At 36.5% G+C, this 19,960-nt stretch overlaps 1 protein-coding gene across 21 annotated transcripts in view; it reads right to left on the bottom strand.

Annotated features, from left to right (window-relative positions):
* MCTP1 (multiple C2 and transmembrane domain containing 1) overlaps positions 1 to 19,960 on the bottom strand; it is a 531,614-nt gene that overhangs the window by 339,763 nt on the left and 171,891 nt on the right. For 4 of the 21 annotated variants that reach the window (XM_072736764.1, XM_072736767.1, XM_072736765.1 and 1 more), the window contains exon 1: positions 10,036 to 10,258. The exons of 11 other annotated variants lie outside the window; for them this stretch is intronic. In XM_072736764.1, the coding sequence (XP_072592865.1) occupies positions 10,036 to 10,092 (57 nt within the window). In that variant the 5' untranslated portion in view covers positions 10,093 to 10,258. Of the gene's footprint in view, positions 1 to 10,035; positions 10,869 to 19,960 lie in introns of those variants that run through there. 6 more of the 21 variants (XM_025992887.2, XM_072736772.1, XM_072736771.1 and 3 more) reach the window with 3 other exon arrangements.

Below are 19,960 nucleotides of genomic sequence, written 5' to 3'. Positions count from 1 at the left end.
TAAGTCATCCCTCTCAAAACTTCAGGATTCCAATTCCAATTCCCTCAAGATACTTTTTTGGTGCCTCGAGTTTTCTCACCTTGGGGTGAACACTGCAATCACTTGAGTGTTTTTTCCAGATTTACATTCTTAAACTCTACCCATCATTTCATCAATAAGAATCACTTGGGCATAGGACCTGGGTACATACAGTTTTTTTTCAGATTCTTGGCGAATCTGGTGCACCATCCAGTTGAAAAAGAACTGCCCTATAAGCTGAAGGCCAAGCTCTGCAGTGTGGCATTGAAAGACCTTTATGAGCTGACTTGCTTTGACTTGCCTCATCAGCCATTCCCCTCTATCCACCTTAGACTCCAAAAATACTGTTTTTTGTCTTTTTAAACCAGCTTCCTAAATTGGTATGTTGAGCCATGCCTCTGTGCCTGTGCTCTTACCACCTGGAAAATGACAACACATCCTTCTAGATCCAGCTTAAGGAATTGTTCTGTGAAATCTAACCCACCTCCTGCTTCAGAGTTTCATCACTCCCACCTTGAGCTTCCATTGTTTCTTGAAAAAACTAGTTCAGAAATACAGTAGTTTAGATGGTTCTGACATTATTCAATGAAGTAAAAGTCAAATTACTCTTAAAAATTCCTTAAATAACTCATAAAGTAAACAGTTTGCTTTAAAAAACAGTAATATGTGTATAGATGTATACACACATGCAGAGACTATTAATTATGCAGTACTGCTGTTTAAACACTAGTTATACTCAATAGGGAGCTCACATGGATTTGTAGGGACAGAGACCCCAAGGGAACAGTAAATTCATTGTCCCAATCTACCTTCCCTTTAGGACTTTCAGTCACCAAGGGGAATATTTCATCTGTGTTTCTCAAGAGTGTTCCATGATAGGAGTAGGTAATATTTTTGAGAATAGGCTTATTTGAGAAATATCAGGTGAGAGCATATTGAACAAATCCCCCTTTTAAAACTTTTAAAGTGAAAAAAAAAAAAACAAAAAAAAAAACTTTTAAAGTGCCTGTCTTTTGCCTCCAGTGTGAATATGCAAAAGGAGTGCACAATATTTCACATTTCCCAAAGTTATTTGATTACAGACTGTCATTTTCATAGAACTAGCATTCCAAAGAATACTCTGGAAAAAAATCTGCCTTCCTCATTCCTCACTGCAGTTGCAAATGAGAAGCCAAATGAGACATGATTGTTCTGGTTCTTATCCAAAAAGAAGAGGGCAGAGCACATTACCTGGCATGGCCTGCATCTGGGCCATTTCCTAAAGGGGCCTCACACCTGGAGATGTGCCTGCCACCTGAGTGCTGGTGCCTGGGTGTGGCGCTCAGCTCCCCAGCCGCCACCAAGAGAGAGGCAGTGAGGCTGGCACTTCCAGTGCATTACTCACTTTAAGGACAAAAGTGTAGTTACTAGAACAGTTCTTAGTAATTGTGGCCACTTATTTGGTAAAATGATTAAAATAAATATGTTGTTTATGAAAACAATTTGCATTTATGAAGTTGCCAGTTTGATGTAGGCATTCATTTTGAAGATCTGGAACACTGGAGGTGTGTAAAAGTACAACTTAGATGTGCAAAAGTGGTTTCATGTGAACCTATCTCCGTCATTTCAAGTGCATCTGCAGTGTCAAGAGAGTCAAGATAAACTCTCAGGTGTCAGGAAAAGCTTCTATTATAGACTCTGTGGTTAAAATACACCCTTCCAAAAAATATGGCAAAAAAAATTGCTTAATAGTCAAAAAGAAATTAGGCCAAATTTAAATTGATTTATGCTGTGCACAACTAGCATTTTAATTTGAAGTGCAAACCCAATGTACTATTTGAAGACTAAATTCGGGTCGTGATGCTCAAATTGACTCATGCAGTAAAAAGATCGCAGAGTTGCATGTTAGGAACCCCATGCCCAGCTGGGCTCTGTCGGGAGCTGGATGTAGATATAACCTTGGAAAAGTCATTTACTTTGCCTGTGCCATAATATTTTTCATTTGCAAAAAGAGACAGTTGAGCTAGATGATCTCTAAGGCACTTTCAATTACAAAATTTTATGAACATAAATGATGTTTTTGCTCAGATAGAGAGAGAAATCGTGGGAATTTTATAGGTGGTACACTTTGGCTCACTGACCTATACTTTTTGAATAAAACTGATGCTTAGTTTTAATTTTCTCCTTATGTGCTGTTTAAAAATATATAATTAGAATAGTAAAATATAATAGTAATTTTTTATGAAAATATACAAAAATAATAGACACAGTGAGAAAGAGTTCAAGATATGGTGAGGAAAGTATTGTTATGCAGCAGACCTTAGTTGATTCCTGAAAAAAAAAAATAACTTCGTGTCTGATATGTTAAAAAAAAAATCCAAATGGGGACTCTGCCCTTTGTTGTAAAGCACCTGTCACATAAGAGCCAAAGAACAGGACTGCTTTTCCAATAAATTTGTTTCCATTGTCTAAAACTTACATATTCTGACCCTAAAAGTTGTGTATGATCAAGTGTTTGTACAGGAAAATTTTCTGTTCTTTTCTCCTTGGGAAAGTTTGAAACAATGATCACTTTAATACCTTCTCCTAAAAATAACTGTAAGTCATATTCCTGTCGACATCAGTGGCTTCCTGATAATAATCTGCATACTTTTGGGTTGCAATGTACTTTTCAAAAACTTCTGAACATTAATATTTCGTGTAGTTTATCAAATATTTAAAAGAGGTAATAAAGCTACAGTTCTTAAGTCTGCTGTATTCATGATTTTTGTAGCAATATACACACTTTTAGTATACATTTGCCATGAGGCATTAATTCATTCATCTCTCCCCCCACATATCTATTTATAGCATGAATATTTCTCAAACTCTAGGCTTGAATTTAGCAGAAAATTTTCAGCCACTTTGGCTAGATAAACGTGAAAGTAATTGTTTCAGAACTGAGTTGAAAATAAAAAGCAACCACTGATTTGAAAATGAAAAAGAAAGAAAAGAATCCTACCCAAAAATAATTCCCACTCTTTGGGAAACAAGCGAGGCATAGAGGATGAATCCTTTATTTGAGGCATGTTAAAACTAAAGCCCAGACTGTACAGTATAGAATTCAGGTCTGCTGTGGCCAGGGTAATGCTTTCCACTGATTTTTGACTTGAAGCATGCTATTTCCAAGGTAGGAAAATCACCACGAGAAACAGCAACCCATAGGAAACAATTGCACTTCAAATAACACAAGGCACCTGTTCACCAAGGAATAGAATTTCCTCAAATAGTGAACATATGCTGTTGTGTTTAGGACCAGGAAAAAGAAAGGCCAGCCAATTATTTGTGTGTGTGTGTGTGTGTACTAATTGGGATTTTTTCTTTGTGTGTGTGTGCATGTTTCATTTTTAATCATTCCTCTGGGCCAAGGCCAAATGTGCAATTTTCCCAATAGAGTTGCTCCCATTGTCTAAAACTTTATATTTTGTGTTTGATCAAATGTTTTTACAGGATAGTTTTTGCTGTGTTTTTCCCCCTTGGAAAACTTCAAACAATAACCACCTTAATACCCTCTTTTGAAATCTGCAGCATTCCCTAACCTAACCCTTTAGTCACTATCCTCATTTTGGAAACCATCCCTCACAATGACTGGTTGATACCAAATAAATTTTGGTTCCCAGACTTTTTAGTTTGAGCTCTCCAATGAAATTTTGTGGAAAAAAACAAGGCTTCTCTTCTAAGATTGAAAGAAATAGATATTTTTATAAAAAAGCATTTAAAATGATTTTTAAAAATCCCTTTCTCTTTAATTCTGTCTCAACTGTTTGTTTTGCATTTTATTTTTCATAATAAATCCTAAAATAGTCAAACTTTGATAATTCCCGTTCATTTAGGTATTCAAATTATTTTGATCTTTTGATTTTTACCTAATCTCTCTCTGCATATGTATAATGCATATGAATTATATATGTATATCTGCATACATGTAGGTTTTGAATCAAGAGAGTAAAGCAATGATGCTTCCTATGTGTTATTAAAGAAACTCCAATACAAAACAGTGGGAAAGACTTGTGGCAAGAAATGACTTCCGGCTCTATTAGTTTCACACTGAAAATTATCAGATGATGAAATAGGAGATTAATTGAGCTAAACTCTTTCACACCTTATACTTTATTCCTTTGTACCCACATGCTCAGGGAGAGTCTGGTCCCAATCCAGTCTCAGCTACATGAGTCATGACTCAGAGCAGATCTGGAGAAGTCCCAGTACATCCCTACCATCTATCCATCCATCCATCCATCCATCCATCTATCCATCCATCCATTCAACTTGCCAGAAAGCCTTACTGAGAGTCTACCATGTATTAGTCATCATGCTAACACTAAGGGTACACAATTTGTGAAGAAAGTCCTTGTATAGAAAACCTGAAGACACATGAAGGTTTGAAAATTACCCAAGAATTCCAAGCATAACTTGTGGAGTCTGGAGAAAGCAGATCAAAATGTACCCAGTTGTACAATAGACCTAAACTTCTACTATTCATTTAATGTGTTCTTTCCCCAAATAATACCTTTCATAAGGAAATGTTTAGGGAATGTACAGAGAAAAGGAGATAGGATATTAATCTTCCCTCAAAACACAAAAATTTCCACAAGCTTTTCTGGGACTGTATAAGTTGATTGCGTGTACATTGAAAACTGTCTCAAAAGAAGGAAATCTTTTCATATTGCCAAAGACAATGTAGGAGAACTCACCATTATGTTTGCTCATTCCAGACACATTTTGCATTGTTATTAGTCTCATCTTATATGAATTCCTGAGTTAATTTAATATATTTCTAGTTCATAAAGGCCTGGATTTCATTAAGAATGAGAATGTTGGAGTCCTTGAAATAATTAAATGCATTAACATTAAAAAGATTTCTTTGCCTCTCTGTGGCACTTTAAAACTTCCTATCACTGGGATTAAGGGATTCTAACTGGAGGTAGCATAAAATGTAATCATGTGGGCAGCCCGGGTGGCTCAGCGGCTTAGCGTTGCCTTCAGCCCAGGGTGTGATCCTGGAGACCCAGGATTGAGTCCCACGTCGGGCTCCACGCAGGGAGCCTGTGTCTCTGCCTCTCTCTCTCTCTCTGTCTCTCACGAACAAATAAATAAAAATCTTAAAAAAAAAAAAATGTAATCATGTAATGCAGCTCTGAAATCTGACTGCCTTGGTTCAATGCTAGTCATTCTATAACCATTTGTATCATGTCAGGGATGAGTCACTTAATTTCTAAATACTTCAGTTTCTCCATCTATCAAATGAGAATAATAATAGTGCCCAAATTTCATAAGACGGTTTTAAGAAATTAATTTAGTTCATAAAAGGCTATTATATAGTTAAATGTTAAATGTTAGATGTTAAATGTTAAATGTTAGTTTATTAAATAGAGTTAAATGTTAGACATTACTGTTATTTTCATCTTGGACAAAAACATTTGTACAGTGAGGGATCTGGAACTTGATTTGTTACTTTTGGGGATGCTATAAATTGCCATGAATAAATATCACTAATCCCATTCTACTACTGAAATGACTCAAGTAAAGGAAGATCAAGTGACTAGTTTGAGTATCTCTACAAAATTAATATGGAATTAAAACTCAACAAAGAATCTCCAAAGCTTTCTTGGCCTTCTCTCAAGGGAATGTTTTTACAAATCTTGACAGTTATACTAAATGGCACACTGATAGGCTTTTCAAATGAGTTCAAAGTGCTTCACCCACCTTGATGTTCACAGGACCATTAATCAATATTTGCCAAGCACCTATAGGATATGTGGAATGATTGTCTGGCTCTAATGTGAAATTTCCTGAACTTTGTAGACAGAGAAACAAAATCAAAACAAGACTGTTACCTCCAAAACCACAGGAAGGGTCAATATTAACAAAGAAGTATTGATTCCTGCTACTACAAGCCTAGTGCTGAGGCTCTGTTCCTTAAACAGCACATTATCACCTTGCATTTTTAATTTTTAAAGACCCTTACTTCATTATCTCATCTGTTTTTCTTTACCTCCCAATGGTTATATAGCATATTCATACAGTTCTAGGAATCAAAGTAATCAAAAGTAAGCAGTGAGCTTTATTCCAAGCAAGGCTAGGATCTGTTCATAAGATAGCATGATGAAAAATACCACTTACTACTGAAGCTAGAAATTGGAGTATAGGATATACAGGTAGCATATAACTTTCATAAGCGTTACATTTTTTAAAAAGAAATGATGATCATCTTTGATTCTCTGAAGTAAAAAATTACTTTTATTAATACTACCAATGCATTTTTTAATTAACCTGTCTTTTAATCTTAATATTAAGAGGTTAAGAAAAATTTTCTTTATAAGCTCATTGTCTTCATGGGTATAGTAAGATATAGGTCATTAACATTAGTAACTTGAAAAGTCATCTTTCTCTCATGTCATGTCCCTGATAAAGACAAGAGTTTCATAAATATAAAATAGATCAGTTCTAACAAAAATGGTTGCAAGTTTATTGGCTATTTAAATTTCCCTAATCTCTTTTTAAGGGTAAGCATCTGGAGAATATCTTTTTGTCCCTACTCTCAACAAACATGTCAAAATAATCTCCCATACTACCTACAATTTTAAAAGCTGCAAAATCTACCCATATCCATTATGCATATGTACCTTTACAAGTACAAGGTTTGGACACTTTGTGGCAAAAGCTAAGAGATTGCAAGAGTCAGATGTTATGGTCTGATAATCATTCCAAAAATTCATGCTCCATTAAACTAGATCCAACAGAGAATCCTCAGCCCACAAAACCTATACCCAAGGTCATATGTCTTCTGCAAGATATTCTCCAAGGATATAGTTTTCAATAAAGATGTTTATCAATATTAAAAAATACATATTTTTTAAAAAACCCTATTAGTGCAAGTCAAGAAACAGCTAGTCTTCTGATCAATTTCTAGTTAACTAAGCAGATAGAAAGACCCAGGTTTTGGTCCTGGCTCAGATACTAGCTTGAGTGAAGCAAGCCACCTTTTTAACTCTTGTGGATCTTAATTCCCTTCTTGGTGAATTGAGAATTTGTGAGATGACATCAAGTTCTCTTCCAAATACACAATTTTGTATATCTTATGTTGTGATAGTGTTACTTTTAAGCTCTATGGAGTTTACAAGGAATTGCATGCGCACAGTCTCATTTGATCCTCAAAACTGATTTTCAGAAGTAGGCGGAGGAGTTAACATTGCTCTTCTTTTTACCAGCAAGTGGGCTACTTTTGATATCCAATAGAATTTACTAGAGATAGTAGAACCTAAAGCATCTTCCAGAAAGATTTCATTTTCAGTAGTCAGAATGAATACTCCATAAATTTTTTTTTCAAACCTGTCAAAGCCTTACCTAAACAAAAAATCTTTAAAGACAAAGAAAAAATGTCATACTATGTGCTTCTGCTGCTGCAGTCCCCAGCTGAGGACATCACGCTGCTTTTAGGTTGAAAATTAAATTTAGTTGCCACTTGATAAATATCTTTTGAGTGAGGATGAGTTTCCTTGAGGAAATTTTAAAGGAGTACCAGGACTTAGGTAAAATTGGGTTTGGGGGTTTTATTTTTGGAGCTCATTCCTGTAAAACATTTTTATATAAACTGGAAATTAACCAGTAAAATAGTTTACAAAGAGGAGAAAAGGGAGCCTTTTATTACTGAAAAGAAATATTCTGAATCCAGAGTGGAATCCTGAGTAGCTCTGATGCCTTGTCAGCTCCTTTACTATATAGGAAGACAAAGAAAGAAGTTCTCAAAAATATGTCTCACACTTCACAGTTAATAAAATACAGATAAAATTTGATCCTTGCAAGCAATCCTGTAAGGCCAAAAGGGTTTTCTCAACCAAGCTCCCAATTATTCTTCATCTCAGAGGTCAAGGGATTTCCTGAATAACTAAGATCCACAGGTTATTGATAGACTCATTTTAGCTATTCTATTTGACCTCTTTCCTTGTCAAAACCATTTTGATTCAGAGGTGAAAGATAGAAATAGTATACTACATGTTTCTGCTCTCTTTCCTTCTCTCTCCCCATGCTTACCTATACCCTTTCTGGAAGTGTACAGAATATAACCAAAGAATGGGGACTGCAGCAAGGAAGGAGGGGAAACAAGGTGCCTCAATTATCTCACCACATAATTACCAGCTAGCTATCCAATGTCATAAATAATAAAGTCCATATTCGAAACAGAGCAGACTGTAAAGACTTGATTTCACAAAATTTTGTCAGTTTGAGTTTTAATTCATAACAACAGCTCATATGGTTATTGTAATCCATATTTAAGAATCTGAAACAAAGTATAAGAACATATGTTTTTGTCTTGATGTAGATATGTTCTATCCTTTCTATTGACATTTAGTAATTCACATACGATCTAAGGAAAAATTCTCAACGAACTCTTAACGAACCAGAATAGAGCTCCCTTTCTGCCCAGGCAAAAAAGCAGAGTCTGATACACATTTGGCATCAGAATATTCTATTTATAATATCTTGGATTTTAATCTTTTGGGATATGTGCCTTTTCACTATGCAAGTTCCCAAAGGCTCTCACACCGTTAAGTCATTTTCCCGAAAGTTCTTTATTTTCTCAATTTGGAATACTGCCTTCATATATGTTAGGAAGTTGGGCTAATTTTATTTATTTATTTAAGATTATATTTATTTATTTGAAAGAGAGAGAGCATGAGTGAGGGTGGGGAGATTGACAGAGGGAGAGGGAGAAGCAGGCTCCCTGCAAGCAGTGAGCCCCAGGACACAGGGCTCTACCCCAGGACCCCAGGATCATGACCTGAGCTGAAGGCAGACACTTAACCAACTGAGCCACCCAGGCGCCCCTGGAAGTTGAACTAATTTTCATTTCCCCTTCAAACAAGTGGAAAACTACATGCCTTCCAACAGTTGACTGACCCCCTGACCTTTGTGAAAACATGAATTATTCAATATATACCTAATGAAAAGTAATTTCCATGTTGTAGTTAGAATCAAGTGATTTTGTAATGAGTATAATTTTGAATAGAAATGAAACAATCTATAAGCATGACAGTGGGTCAATCAAGAAGAAAGTATTCTAATGCCAAGTGTCACAAAACATACAAAAACCCCTCAATTCATTAATTTTACCAATTCACAGCTACAGCTCTCAAAATCAAATTAACTTTTTCTACCTCAAAAGAATTCATAGTCCTTAAATATGAGTGTCCAAAATTATGTGACACCAGACACCAACATTAGATCTCATTTGATGTCATTTCTCTAATCAATAAAAAAAACCAAGACAGCATTCCTGTTATTCACCCCAACCTGTCAGCAGTAAGCTTAAAGCATGGAAAAACAGATCTCTCATTCACTTTTCTATCCACAGATTTTCCTATCCATACAGTTTATGAGTGTCTCTAAGAACAACTGAGGAAGTGGGTTTGTGATAAACTCATGCACATTTTAAAGATTACAGCAATTAGAAGTTTATGAATATGGTAGCCTTTCACTTATATAGAAAACCAAATATGAAAGAGACTTACGTTGCAACTTGCAACTTCCTAATAATTATTAATACCACTTTTTATTTCAGTGGAGAAATACAGTTGTCAAGCTATGGTTATTTAGAGTAAGATCCAAGCATAATCATATGAATTTTATGGACGTTTCACCTTTAATCAAGATCAAAGAGCAGCAGAAAGGGGGAAAAAAAGAAGCTGGTACTATTTAATTCTTAAAAAGAAAAGAAAAGAAAAACTAAAATGTTATAAAATTACTAGAATGTGTCCGCTTCTCAGGTATTGCATTTTTTTTTTATTAAAAAACTATTATAAAGGAACTATCAATCTATTCAATTAAGTATCTCACAAACGGATTGTACTGTAAGTTTAAAATGACTTGCGTTAGAATCTCAAATGCCACCTTCAAATACCTGTGAGGAGGCATTTTCTGAAGCATAATCATATGAAAACTGCCACGTTCATTCTAGGCTGTGCCAATGCAATGAGCAAACCAAAATATGGAACTTACCTTATTATAAACAAATGGCAAATTGCAGGCACTTTTGAGCTTGCAGGTGTCTAGCATCGTTGATTAGAAATAAACAAAACATCTTTCATCCCAGTGAGCAAACTGCATATTCAGACTTGGCTTTCTTCCCTGAATCCTTTCAAGAGAGGCTGTTCACCTCCAAGGGCTAGTAACAGCCTCTTCACAGAGCACTTGCTGCTCTGAACTGCAGCCACTTAGAATGAAAGTAAGAGGAACCCGTGATGCTTAAATACCGTAGCTTCACATTCACAGGATATGACTCAACTCTCCCTCACACCAGTCAGGGTGTTCCCCCTCCCAAAACTGTTAGATTACATAACAAACATCACATTTGGGGTTCGAACCAGTTTGCAAACTCAAATGTAAACACTGCACCCATTAAAATCAAACGTGTGTTTTTAAAATAATCACCTCTTCCCTGTGGCACAAGCCACAGATGGAAAGGAGAACAAGGTGGCACAGAGAAAACTCTTCTGCTTTCTCTCTGCAGTGAATCAACATCAAGTTATTAAATGTGTGTCAACTTGTTGGCATCGCCCTGAAACAGGCACGCTAAAGTCACTAGCATTCCCTGTGGTTCATCAACACTGCGTAGACCCAAACTCTTATCTCAATGTGCAAGAAATGGCAGTTCTACACAACACAACAGAATCTCCTTCACGAAGTAGGGAATGGAAATAGATCTTTGTGGTTTGCTGTTGCTGATTCCCACAGAAATCCTGTCCCACGCTGTCATTACCTGGCGATGCTTGTTCTGCCTACCTCTCCAACTCAGAGCCCTCCTTTATCTGTTTCGTGAACATTTCTAAAGGAACATGACTAATGACACAACTCCTTTAGTAAATGTGGCAATTTTCTTTGCTTTCTCCGCCACCCACTGCCTCTTAACTCTGAGCTCTGTTAAGCTTGATCACACATTGAATTATTATATTTATACACCTCAGTCAATGAATATTACAGACTTGATCCTCGGAGAAAATCTACTACATAAATTCAATTGCCATCGGCATGATCAAGGACAAAAAGATGAGAAAGCGTATGTCATTCATAGCAAATTGAAACCACATAGACTAGGACTGTTCAATAGACATATAAGGTAAGCCACATGGGTAATTTTAAACTCTTTAATGTGGTCACATTAAAAAAGAGAAATACGCAAAATTAGTTTTAATAATGCTTACCCCAATGTATCTAAAATATTACAATTTCATTGCATAACTGACATAAAAATTATTAATTATCTTATAATTTTTGTACTCTTAGGGATCTGATGTACGCTACTCTTGGGGATCCGATGTATGTTTTACATTTATAGCACATTTTAATTCAAAGTAGCTATCATCGAGTGCTCAATTGCCATATGCGGCTAGTGGCTACTGTATCTGCAGTATAGGTCTGGAGTTTGGGATTCACTTTTCATCCTCAATTTGCAATTCAAACATTTTCTCTTTAGAAAGGTCTTCCCTTACCACCTTAGCTGAGATAACTTTCCCCAATTATTTTCCATCTCATGATCCTTTTCATTTCCTTCATAGTGCATCACAGCCTGGAATTTTCTCTATTATTTGTTCATTTACTTATTTATGGTCTGTGGTCCCTAACAATAATGTAAGAAATCTGAGGGCAGAGATCTTGTAGTCATTATTTTATCCCCAGTCTCTGGCATGGTGCTGAGTATATAGTAGAATTTAATAAACACTATTTAGTAAATAAACAAAATATAGAATTTAGGCTAATATTTGGCAAATAATACAATATTTAAAAAGGTGTTCTAAGACAAGGTATTTATCATAGAAAAGATATAACCTATCATATCACTGAACTTTCACAGCAAATATATTAAGACTTTTCCTGAACTGGAAAAATTACGTCTTTCTCGTAATGTTAATGATCTTCAGTCTATTACATGCTTTATTTTCATATACAATAGTATTTGTTTCATTATTCTAGTAAATATTTGGAAACATACTTATATGAATACTTTGGGTCCTTATAAGATAAACCTGTACACCATTAGGATGCCTATTCATCTCCTACTCATGAAAACATAAAACATTATAAGACATTTGTAGGAGACATTGATATATTTGCCTGACTGGCATATGTGCCTCCTCCTTCTGATGTCATCATTCTGATTTTCATTTGACAAGTCACCCATCCATCCCTCCATCCCAATTGGTACTGTTTGGGTAATGCTGACCAGGCCCCAGAAGTGGGCATGTGACCCAGGCATGACCAACTAGTGTATACTATCTACAGAGTTACAGTGATAGGGTCAAGGATGGGCACATAAGCCAAGCTGCTACAGTGACAGTCAACACTCTACTTTTGCAGATAATATGAAAGAGGTTGTTCAGTTTACAGATCATAAACCTAGAACTGCTGGTTGACATATGTGCTACCACATGAGGTGAGTTGTCTAAAAATGAAGCCAATCAAGAGAAAAACAAAGTCAAAGATGTGAAGGGCAGATTCCCGATGCTATTGTGGTTCCTAGATCTGGCCACTCCATTAAGTCACATTTGCTCTCTGTTATAGTGATGGATGCACTAGAACATTCACTGCAGAATTGTTTTTCATAGTGAAAAGATGGAAACTTTGCAATGGGCCATGAACAGCAGAAGGGTTAAATAAACAATGGGTTCACCATACTAAGGAATATTATGAAGTTATTAAAAAGAACCAGGCTATCTAGATCCACCACCCTGTAAGACTCCCTAAAAAATATTAAATAGAAATGACACATCGCAGAAATGTACATTATCTCAGTTATGGGAATATAGATTTTTACATGCAAATTCACAGAAAGGAATCTGGATGGATTATGCACCAATTTTGGACAAGTCATTATATCTGGGAAGGAGGTTTGAAATAAGGAAGTGATCCAATCTTTTCACTCAGTGTGTTATCCATTTCATAAATCTTACAAAAATAAATTCACATATTCTGTAGAAAATTTGAAAAGAACATGTTATTTTTAAAACAGAATCACAATTTGATATTTTATAAGCCTATATTTTACTATATTATTCTCATTCTAAGTGGACTACCCTATTATTATTTTTAAAACACTGTAGCAAATAGGAAAGTGCTCTTCTCTCCTTCCATCTTTTGATATTTATTACTTTTAAATATATGATTTTTTAAATTTAAAAGTCTACTTTTTTCAGTTATTTATCTCTATTTCTTGGGTCAGAAAAATGGAGACTAGTAAGTGTTCCTTAGTCATTACTCCTGAAGCATTCCCAGCAATAGTATCAGATTGCATATCTAAAGGGGAACTTAGAAGAACTCCTAATTCTAATGGGCACTTCAGTTCAGCATTTATGAAGCATCTGCTGGGTGCCTGTGTTGTGTTAGAAAGCATACACAAGAAGTCCCACATAACCAAGAGATATACAGTCTAAGTGAGAAAAAAACTTGTAAGCAAATGATGATGATGATGATGATGATGATGATGATGAAATGAAGAAGTAACGGTGTTCTGGAAACTGTGCTAATTCATTATTTAATAGTAGTTTAAATAACATGGAGTAAATGTTACTGTAAGAGATATATATATAAGGTCTTTCCAAAGCAGAGAGAAGAGAATATGCTATCACATTGTACCCCAAAGATCAATCAATACATAAAGTGGTCATATTTGAGGTAGTATGGACCTGAGAGATATAGCAAGAACTAGACCTGATATTTCTATTTTCCCAATCAGATCACATGTAAATTAATTCTAATACACTTAGAAGACAAATAGCAATTAAAAGCTGGGCTATTTGTTTGAAAAAGATGCTTCCTTGGAAAATTTCATTTTTACAGTTAGTGATTTGATCACATAATGATACCGCCTCCATTCATTAGAGACAAAGTTAAAAAAAAAACAAAGCCCAATAGTTCTTAGGAATCCTAGGAAGTAGCACATCTATTTGTATCAGATTATTAATAATTTATAACACTAAAGTTAGAAATAAGCTCTTGTTCCTTGAAGAAATCCACTGGTGAACAAATTTTGTTTAGGCATCCAAATGTACTTTGTTTGCAAATACGAATGTTCACATTCTCTTTCCCTCTTTGGAGGTAATATCTATGGCCTTTACAAAAAGTACAGAATATGAGAGTACTTAATATTCTTCACCTAGGAGGAAGAAAAGACCGTTAAGCTAGAAAGACAAAAGGGTGGCCTGCAGCATCCCGTATTTCCTAAGGAATGATTAAGGGTATCCCACTTCCTTGAAGCTATGAGTTTTACATCACTGTAACCCAACAGGGCTTACAAACTAAAATGTGGTTTCAGTACTTGGGAGTGACAGTGAAATGAATCTGGAAATGAGAAAATAAGACTGCTGTCTGAGAATTAAATGAGAAAAGGAAATACAGTAATTCAGAGCATAGCTAAATGAAGGCAACGTTAATAGTCAAAATGAAGCAAATGCATGCCTAGAGGCATGCGTGGAACCAGCAGGTAATGCAGATCAAGGCCAGGGATCTGGGGGGGGGGGGGGGGGGGGTTGCGCACAGTGACTGAATAAAGGGCAGACCTCAAGCCTCGTCCAAAGGGAACAGTTTCCGCTCAGTCTCAGAGGACTGATGTGATGTCCAGGAGGGCCAGGCCTTCTTCCAGAGAGGCTAGAGCTCTGGATGGTTATGTGAATACTCCTGATTTCTAAATCTTACTCTCCATACTATAGAAGAGAAAAACAAAAGCTTGGGAAGACCAGCTGTGCCTCATGGACAGTCAATCTCAGACCCTCAGGCATGGCAATAATCTGAGCATACTAGCTCTATTAACAGAGCCTATTGACAGAGTCCAGACCAAAATATATATATATATATATATATATATATATATATATATATATACGTACAAAGCGGTCTCAGAAGCAAGCACAAGTAATGGCTGTTCAAACACTGGGAAAGGGTGCTCTGGATGGGGGGGGGGTGCATATCCATTCCTCCTGTGGATCTCCCCCTCTAATTCCATGAAATCTGAGTCTAGGAATTAACTGCCCTTATGATTCCATGTTCCTCAAGCTGCTTTCTGAATAGAATGTGGTATCCTGTTGGCATGCCTTCCAGGAGAACTTGCTGGAAACCCGAGGGACTTGAGGGGCAACTCAGTAGCTATGTCCTCATTACAAATTAATAAACTGATAGCCTGGTTAGAGAGGTGGCCTGGCCTGTCTGCAAGCACAAACAGGCTGGGCGGGGGCATGAACTGTCAGGATGAGGAGTTCACTTCTTATAAATGGAAACACTGGCGTTCTGATCCTGTACATTAGTCGTATGAGCTTCGTTAATATGAGCAAAGCTCTGGGGGACAGATGAGCTCTGGAACTGCTGACAAGTGTGGTTTCTAGGCCCACAAGACTTCAGGCCCGACCACGGATAGTCCCTAACACAAGATCCCTAGCACTAGTCCACTTGCAGAGCCTCTGGGGACATTACATAATTTATCTTTCAGCCTCCCTTCCCCTATATTCTGTCCTTGTGGCCATGCCTTTTAAAGGATCCCTATCTGGTTCTCAGAAGATCTAGAAGTAGGGGCACCTGAATGGCTCAGTGGTTGAGTGTCTTCCTTTGGCTCAGGTCGTGATCCCGGGGTCCTGGGATCGAGACTGCATCAGGATCCCCGTAGGGAACCGCTTTTCCCTCTTGCCTATGTCTCTGCCTCTGTGTCTCTCATGAATCAATAAATAAAATCTAAAAAAAAAGAAGATCTAAAACTGACCCAGAAGTGTGAAGAATTAAAGATAAAACCCAATGTACACAAAGGAACAGAAAGTTCATAGGAGAAAAAGGGGGAGGAATGGGGGGAGGGAAAAAATTTTAAATAGAAAGTTTATGGAAATTTAAAGATGTGTTTGCATTCACTGGTGCTAGGAAGCAGACACTGTGCTCTGAGCTTGCCATACACCATCCCATAAAATCCTAAGAAACTGTGAGGCAGGCAGCACTACTTTTGTCAATCCTTCTATTTCACAAAAAGGAAACTGAGGCTTAATGAGGTAAGTCACTTGAGCACACCTACACAGCTGACAAGTAGTGGAGTGGAGGTGAAAACCTGTAGCCTCAAACACTTGTTTATACACTTTATTATACTTGTTTTTAAATACCAAATATGCATTTTGCACTTATTACACACCAGGCACTGTTCTAACTACTTGACCGATTTTGGCTAATTACTTCCTCATAACAAACTTATGAACTGGGCACTAAAACATCCGAATTCTGTAAAGGAAACTTAAACAGAGAGAAGTTAAGTAACTTGCTCAAGATTATCCAGCTGGCAGGTCGGGCTCAGGTGTCCTTGCTCTGTCTCTATGCTACTCCCACCAGATTGCCCCAGAGAAAACTGAAGAAGATTCCAATTTTAAATATTCATTTTAGTGCTATTGTAAGTGCAGTTTTCTGGGAGGATGGACAGAAATACAGGGGAAAGACATCTCTTATGTCTTATCATTTCTCTTTATTATATACCGAAGAGAAAAACTGCAATTCTTCTGTATTTAAAAATTGCAGACCAAGTAAACAGCACAGCATACTTACAGGCCCAGGTCTGATTATTCTTGGGAAATACAGCCAAAAAGGGCAGCAAATTTAATTCTACATCTTTTTTTTCCCTCACTACTATAGAGGGAATAAAAGGATACTTATTTATGAATTTATAAATTGTGGGAGATAAAGGTTGAGAAATCTAAGATGAAGCAAATATTCCAGAATTTAATTTAAAAGACATTTTGTCTTAGAAACAGACCAAGTTTAATATCAGAATAAAAGTTCTTTGAGCATAAAGAAATCGATGTGGACATCTCCTACTTTATTTTTTCTTTTTAAGATTTTATTCATTCATTCATGATAGAGAGAGAGAGAAGGGCAGAGACGCAGGCAGAGGGAGAAGCAGGCTCCATGTCCGGAGCCCGATGCGGGACTCCATCCTGGGATTCCAGGCTCATACCCTGGGCCAAAGGCAGGCGCTAAACTGCTGAGCCACCCAGGGAACCCCTACTTTACTTTTTTTTTTTAACTAATAAAAAAATTTTTTTTAATTTATTTGTTCATGAGAGACACAGAGAGAAAGGCAGAGACATAGGCAGAGGGAGAAGCAGGGTCCTCTCAGGAAGCCAAATGTGGGACTTGATTCCTAGACCTGGGATCACGCCCTGAGCCAACATCAGATGCTCAACCACTGAGTCACCCAGGTGTCCCCTAATGTTTATTTTTGTTAAAAAATACATACTCTGTAAAACCAAAAACTCAATACAATATAGAACAGTATTAAGCACAGTTTCAAAGCCTTCAACCTTGCTTCCCTGTTACCCAAAGCTGACCACTCTAAATTTTGTGATTTCTTCATTTTCCAAGAATATATGATCATATATATGATATAGGTGCATGCTTTTTACACCACAAAAAGGAATATATCCCATATTATTCTACAACACTCTTCTCTCTGACCAAAACTTCTTTTTCATGGCAAGATACACACGTTTACATATATGTTTGTCTATTTACTATTTTTGCCAATTTAACAATTTTATTGATCCATTTTTAATATAAGGCATAGTTGACATATAATAGATCAGTTTCAATATTGGTTTCAGGTGTGTAAGAGACAGTGATTCGATAATTCTATATATCACTTAGTGCTCACCATAAGGCTAATGACATACAATGTCACTTTAACACTATTGACTATATTTCTCACCCTGCACTTTTCATATCCTCATGATTTATTTATTTTATAACTAGAAAGCTGTACCCTTTAATCCCTTCACCTATTTTGTCCATCCCCCCACCCCCTCCCCTCTGGTAATCACCAGTTTATTCTCTATATATATGAGTCTGTTTCCACATTTTTTGTTATGTTACTATTATTTGTTTTTAGATTCCACATGTAAGTGAAATTATATAGTATTGTCTTTCTCTGATTTACTTCACTTAGCACAATATCCTCTAAGTCTGTCTATGTTGTCACAAATGACAAGATTTCAGTCTTTTTTTAAGGCTGAATAATACTTCATTATATATATATATATATATATATATATATATATATATATATAATATATATAACACACACACACACACACACACACACACCCCATATCTCCTTATCCATTCATCCATCAATGGGTACTTAGGTTGATTCCATATCTTGGCTGTTCAAATAATGCTACAGTAAACATAGGAATGTATAAATCTTTTTGAATTGATGTTTCTGTTTTCTTCAGGTAAATACTCAAAAGTCAAATTACTAGATCATAGGGTATTTTCATATTTAATTTTTTGAGGAACATCCATACTATTTTTTATAATAGTTGCACCAACTGACATTCCCACCAACAATGGATGAGGGCTCCCTTTTCTCCACATCCTTGCCAACACTTGTTATTTCTAGATACCTCCTACTTTAAACCAAGCTTTCCATTCAATTTAAAATGGAACTTTCAGATCCATAAATTATAGACTTTTATTAAGAGTAATACTTTGGAATTGATTTGGTAAAAATAACACCTTCTGACTCATATTGTAAATGCAAGGAGAACTTTTCTATTTAAATGAGAAAAGGCCTTCATTGGTTCTATACTAATTAAACAATCCAATTTAGGCCTTCCAAGCCAGGGTCTAAAAAGTTAGCTCCATTCTGAATTTAAATGGTCTCTTTAAGTCCTGGATCTGTTTTACTCCCCTACAAGTCTGTTCGGTTTGATTTAGTTCATAAACTCTTTCAGGGACCACCATCCTGGAGGATAGAGCATACTACTTAACCAGCTCATAAACTGGAACTGAACGAAAAAGAAAAATACCTACAATCTTTTCTTTCTTTCAGTTCTCTCTTCTCCCAAACAATCCAACCTTCTTTGCTTAACACAATTTATATAATCTGGTAAGCAACATCGTTTACTCCCCTACCAATACTCCCTCCTAGTCTTATACCTTACAAAATTCTCAACATAGCCCATACTCAAACTGGGCTTGTTTGAAATTATATTTATGATAAAAATATCATTGCCACCCTAACTCCATACTCTTGTTCCTTTGCTCCTTCCCCACCACAAACCTACTTTCTTTAGTGTCTCCTTCCTTATGTCCTTGGAAGACTGGGTTAAAAATAAAACAAAAATAAAAACACTTGTTTCTTATTCCCAGCCTCTCCAAAGAGTAAACAACTCTCAACTTGAGAAATGGCTTTAAGGCAAAGAACAATCCAGAGCTGAATTATAAAATTCTTTGTTAAGAGTTCAGAAGAATCTAAGGCAGTGTCTCTCAGAACATTTTAGATGCATAAAGGCCATCTAAGAATCTTAAGAGTATGCTTTACAAATCCTCTCCATTAAACAACTGGGCTCCTATGTATCGTAAGGATGTTATGTTGAGGTATCTAAAAGGGATCCAAAAGTAGAGAAAAAGTATACTCGCATTTGTGGACTCATAGGTGACCCACAAAGTTTTGAGAATTGTTCTGGAATAGTAACCATCAACTTGGATTAATGAAAAGTAGACTTTGGACCCCTAGTACTATAGACAATAAACAGGCAGAGAGAGGAAGCTATTTAGTCGCAAATAAAGCTTTATCTTCCTTAATGGAGTATAAAGGCTGGCTCAGAAGGCAGAGCCAAGAGCCTATCTGGTGAAAGCAAGCAAGAAAGGATAATTCCAAGGAGCAGGACTACACCCTAATGAAGAAACTGCCAGCATGAGCCCGGATGGATTCCTTGATTGCTGTGGACCACTGTTGTGTTTTGCCTCCTGCTTCCTCCAGACCACCACCACTTTAAACAGGTAAGTCTATAGCAGTTTACTTGTGTGTCCCATCACTGAAGGTTGGGTGTTGTAGGGAGTGGAGAAGGTGGGGAGATGGTGGTTAAAGAATAGAGTCAGAGTTACGCAGAGTGAGTAAGTTCTGGGG

This window comes from Vulpes vulpes, chromosome 14 (assembly GCF_048418805.1).
Source record: "Vulpes vulpes isolate BD-2025 chromosome 14, VulVul3, whole genome shotgun sequence".
NCBI lineage: Eukaryota > Metazoa > Chordata > Mammalia > Carnivora > Canidae > Vulpes > Vulpes vulpes.
The sequence above is the reverse complement of the archived record's forward strand: the minus strand, read 5'-3'. Positions and strand labels throughout refer to the sequence as shown.